Source organism: Otolemur garnettii, unplaced genomic scaffold (assembly GCF_000181295.1).
Source record: "Otolemur garnettii isolate 467f Iridium unplaced genomic scaffold, OtoGar3 scaffold00025, whole genome shotgun sequence".
NCBI lineage: Eukaryota > Metazoa > Chordata > Mammalia > Primates > Galagidae > Otolemur > Otolemur garnettii.
In genome coordinates, this window is record NW_003852420.1 from 18,749,128 (window position 1) to 18,754,154 (window position 5,027).

A 5,027-nucleotide genomic window follows, 5' to 3' on the forward strand; every position below is an offset into this window, starting at 1 on the left:
GGGCTGGATTTGAACCCGCCACCTTAGGTGTATGTGGCTGGTGCCTTAGCCACTTGAGCCACAGGCGCCGAGCCTATGAAAAATATTTGTTAGAGATATCCCTAACAAGTATAGCTCCTTCCTGTGCCATCCTTCAGATAAACAGAGCATTTTTTATCCAAAAAAATTTGGGAAAAAAATGTTGTATTAACCTATTAGTAAAACAAGAGAAAAGTAAGTATAACACAAGAGATTATCATGAGGTAGGATGTGGTTGTTACTAAGACTTGTGTCATGGCTTTATGGCAAAGAGAAAAAAAACACGAGGTGAAAATACATAGTTGAACTAAAAAAGACAGCAGCTGCCATTTGGGACACTGAGCTAACTGGGAAAGAAGGAAGTAGTTAAAACGGGTCATCAGAGTCTCAATGAAACTCACACAGGTCCTTTGAGCTCCCTTTCCCAGACACTCGTTTTACTATGCTTGGATCTAGCCAAATTTGAGGCCACTTCTCAATTCCAGAATGAGAAAGCAAAGATTTGGAGTCAGTTCAACCTGGCTTTGAATCCTGGCTAATTGTGCTTCCATGAACAAGTTACTTAATCTCATCCAAGCCTCAGTTTCACTCTCTGTAAAACAGGCCTAAAAACACTGCATTGCTGTGAAGATTAAACAACAATAAACATGAAGAGCTTAGTACAGAGTTGTGGTTTCCTCATGGAGGACAGAGATCATGATAATTTTTCACTAATGGGAAGATGCTTTATAACTTACCCTTTTAATCCTCTCAGGTCCACTTGGCTGAGTCTCACCCACATACTTATATAGATGACGGCATTCAATATTTTTTAAAATCTCTCTCGCTGCATCCAACCTGGGATCAGCAGAGTATAAAATCTCCAGAAAAATGTTATCTGCCAATTTGACAAAAATTTCAATCATGTTAAAATGAAAAAACAAGATTCAAAGATTTATATACTACTGTATCATTGACATGACTTTTTCTTTCTTTCTTTTTTTTTTTGAGACAGAGCCTCAAGCTATTGCCCTGGGTAGAGTACTATGGCATCACAGCTCATGGCAACCTCCATCTCTTGGGCTCAGGCGATTCTCTTGCCTCAGCCTTCTGAATAGCTGAGACTACAGGAGCCTGCCATAACGCCCGGCTATTTTTGTTGTTGTTGCAGTTTGGCCGGGGCCAGGTTTGAACCCGCCATTCTTGGTATATGGGGCTGAACCACAGGAGCTGCCCTAAAAACTGGTTCTTGAAAGAGAGGAGCAGGTTTAGGTTTCACTCTGGCAGGGTGCACCTAAAAGAATGTGGCCAGAGTGAAACAGCAGTACCACAGGCAGGAAGCTGCTATAGAGTAGTCTGGCTGTTTTATGGGTCTTGGCTTCTGTTGTTTTTGCCCATTTACAAAGCCTCAGCTTTTCCACTGCTTCTCTAAGTAATTGCTCTCCAATTTTATTTTTGGTTAAACAATCAGCTTCATGATTTGCAACTAAGAACTCTGACTAGCATGCACTATTTGTTCCACTTCTTTTGCTTTACTGATCTTTCTCAGTTTGTATTTTCCCACTTAAAGAACCAGCTGCCTGGCTCCGCGCCTATAGCTCAACCGGCTAAGGCGCCAGCCACGTACACCTAAGGTGGCGGGTTCGAATCCCCAGCCTGGACCCGCCAAACAACAATGACGGCTGCAACCAAAAAAATAGCCAGGCGTTGTGGCGGGCGCCTGTGGTCCCAGCTACTTGGGAGGCGGAGGCAGGAGACTTGTTTGAGCCCAGGAGTTGGAGGTTGCTGTGAGCTGTCATGCCACAGCACTCTACCCAGGGGGACAGCTTGAGGCTCTGTCTCAAAAAAAAAAAAAAAAAAAGAACCAGCTGCCACACCTTTACCTTTCTTCCTTCTCACCCTAAGCGTGAGGTTTTGTTTCCGCAGAGATGTGGACAGATGTTTCTGGCATCTCGTGTTTTGCAATGAAAATAATGTTAAATGGTCAAGCCAGTTTTTTGGTAGTTGTTGACATTAGCCCAGGTGTATTATAAATTACATAATAATGGGCTCAGCGCCTGTGGCTCAAGTGGCTAAGGCACCAGCCACGCACAACTGAGCTGGCGGGTTCGAATCCAGCCCGGCCTGCCAAACAACAATTACGGCTGCAAGCAAAAAATGGCTGGGCGTTGTGGTGGGCACCTGTGGTCCCAGCTACTGGGAGGTGGAGGCAGGAGACTTGTTTGAGCCCAGGAGTTGGAGGTTGCTGTGAGCTGTCATGCCACAGCACTCTACTCAGGGGGACAGCTTGAGGCTCCTGTCTCAAAAAAAAATTACATAATAATGAATATTAAGTACTTATATGCCAAGCCTATACTAGGTCCTATACTTCATCATTATTATTATCTATTTATTTTTGAGACAGAGCGTCAACTGTCACCCTGGGTAGAATGCCGTGGCATCACACTCACAGCAACCTCCAACTCCTGGGATCAAGCGAGTCTCCTGCCTCCATCTCCCAAGTAGCCGGGACTACAGGCGCCCGCCACAACGCCCAGCTATTTTTTGGTTGCAGCCGTCATTATTGTTTGGTGGGCCCAGGCTGGATTCGAACCCACCAGCTCAGGTGTATGTGGCTGGCGCCTTAGCCACTTGAGCCACAAGCACCAAGCCTATACTTCATTATTATTACTATTTTTTATCAGTCTCTGTAGAGACTGTCAAAAATTGCCAGCGCTGACTATATTACAAGTGGTCATGGGGGGGTATTGGGAAAAGTTTTCAATTAGCAAAAATCACGCCTCGGATAAACCTCATTGGCTACAATACTGCCACTGTGCAAAGCTATGTGCTGTACTTCAAACATCATTTTATTATTGAGAAATCTAAGGTTCAGAGAAGCTAAATTACTATATCAAGGTTATCTCGGTACAAGGCAGAGATGAAACTCAAATCCAAAAGTAAATCACTAAGGAAGCTAAGATACATTTGAACATCTAGAAAATAACTGATCAGCAATCCAGCTTATACTTTATCTTACAGGGCCCACTTATGTTACCTTCTAGTTCTTACCTGTCAGCTTAGTGAAGGCTTCCATGTCATCAATTGCTGTAGAAATGTGATACTTTTTTCCTTTAGCACCTGTGATCTCTATGTAGGGGTCTGCTTTGAGGAAAGCATCTGTAATCCTAAAGATTTTGTAAAAATTTATGCTTATGAGAAATTTTGAGTATTTGTTTCATGCCTTACTTTAGGAAAGCTTTCTTTTTTTTTTTTTTATTTTTTTTTTTGAGAAAGAGTCTCGCTATGTTGCCCTTGGTAGAGTGCCGTAGCATCACAGCTCGTAGCAACCTCAAACTTTTGGGCTTAAGCGATTCTTTTGCCTTAGCCTCCCAAATAGCTGGACTACAGGCATTCTACGACACCTGGATATTTTTTTTGTTGTTGTTGTTGTTGCAGTTGTTTAGCTGGCCCGGGCCAGGTTTGAACCTGCACTCTTGGTGTATGTGGCTATGCGAAGGGCACTGAGTGAGTAAATCTTTCTACTTTAGGGAAATAAAACCTTGAGGTATGATATTCTATAGGAAACTGCTTCTCAATCATACTAAGTAAGTGCATGGGGCTACAATGTTTACTGTGTTCCAGACACTATCAGGTGGGCAAAAGTGAGACCCTGTTCTCTACCAGAAATAGAAAAACTTAGTTGAGCATGGTGGTACATGCCTATAGTCCCCACTATGGAGTAGGATGATATAGGAGGATTGCTTGAGCCCAGGAGTTGGAGGTTGCTGTGAGCTAGGCTGATGTCATAGCACTCTACCTGGGCAACACAGCAAGACTCTTTCTCAAAAGAAAATAAAAAAGAAAGGCTCGGCACCTATAGCTCAGCAGCTAGGGCGCCAGCCACATACATGGGAGTTGGCTAGTTCAAACCCAGCCTGGGCCTGCTAAACAATGAGAACTACAACAACAACAACAAAAAAGAGCCAGGCACCTGTAGTCTCAGCTACTTGGGAGCCCAAGAGTTTGAGGTTGCTGTGAGCTGTGATGCCACAGCACTCTACCCAGGACGACACCTTGAATTTGTCTCAAAAAAAAAAAGAATACTATGGCAGGGCTTTAGATAACATTATCTTATTTAATTTTTCCAACCATAAGGTAGGTATAATGACCCCTAATCTTATAGATGCAGAAATTAAGTAATTTTTACTTAACCAAGTTAGAAATAAGCTTGACCTTAGACCTGACTCTAAAACAAATTTTAAAAAACCCCAAAAGCCCCCCCAAAAAACTCTTTCCAAATTATCAATGGTATAAATACAAATGTATTCTAACCAGTCTGTACATGACAAACGGTAGGTAAAAAATAGAAATAAAAATAAATTTCCTGGCTCGTGCCTGTGGATCAAAAAAATTTCCTGGCTAAGGCGCCAGCCACATACACCTGAGCTGGTGGGTTCAAACCCAGCACGAGCCTGCCAAACAATAATGACGGCTGCAACCAAAATATAGCCAGGCACTGTGGCAGGCGCCTATAGTCCCAGCTAGTTGGGAGGCAGAAGCAGGAGAATCGCTTGAACCTAGGAGTTGGAGGTTGTTGTGAGCTGTGACGCCACAGCACTCTACCAAGGGCGACATATGAAATTGTCTCAAAAAAAAAAAAAAAAAAAAAGATAAATTTCCTCAATAGAAATGTCAAAATGAACCTAAAAAGTTTATAATAAATCAATTTAAGGCTATCTTAGAGATGTGAAATTAACTTAAAGCACACCCAATTTTTCATAATGCCTCATGGAGTATCTGAGTCAGCTAGAAATCTAACTGGGCATACTTTGCTGCTATGGTTCTGACTAGATTGGGAAAAGATAAAATTCCTGTGGGTCTTACTATTTGGTACTAATTTTGATAAAATATTTGACAAGGTGAGAACACTAATCTCAATTCTCTATCTTTCCAACAGAGTCTCTCTGTCACCCTCAGCAGGGTATGTCACCCTAGCATAGCTCATAGCAACCTCAAACTCTTGGGCTCAAGAGATCCTCTTGCGGCTC

The 5,027-nt window shown here is 42.7% G+C and overlaps 1 protein-coding gene and 1 non-coding gene across 2 annotated transcripts in view; both read right to left on the reverse strand.

Annotated features, from left to right (window-relative positions):
- SAMHD1 (SAM and HD domain containing deoxynucleoside triphosphate triphosphohydrolase 1) overlaps window positions 1–5,027 on the reverse strand; it is a 59,910-nt gene that overhangs the window by 12,226 nt on the left and 42,657 nt on the right. Inside the window, exons 9-10 of the mRNA XM_023512263.1 lie at window positions 3,049–3,164; window positions 756–895 (exon numbers count right to left, since the gene is read on the reverse strand). Coding sequence (XP_023368031.1) covers window positions 756–895; window positions 3,049–3,164 — 256 coding nt within the window. The remainder of the gene's footprint in view (window positions 1–755; window positions 896–3,048; window positions 3,165–5,027) is intronic.
- Window positions 2,682–2,822, reverse strand: LOC111724707. Its single transcript, XR_002772953.1, has one exon. It is a non-coding gene; the product is annotated as a U4 spliceosomal RNA (small nuclear RNA).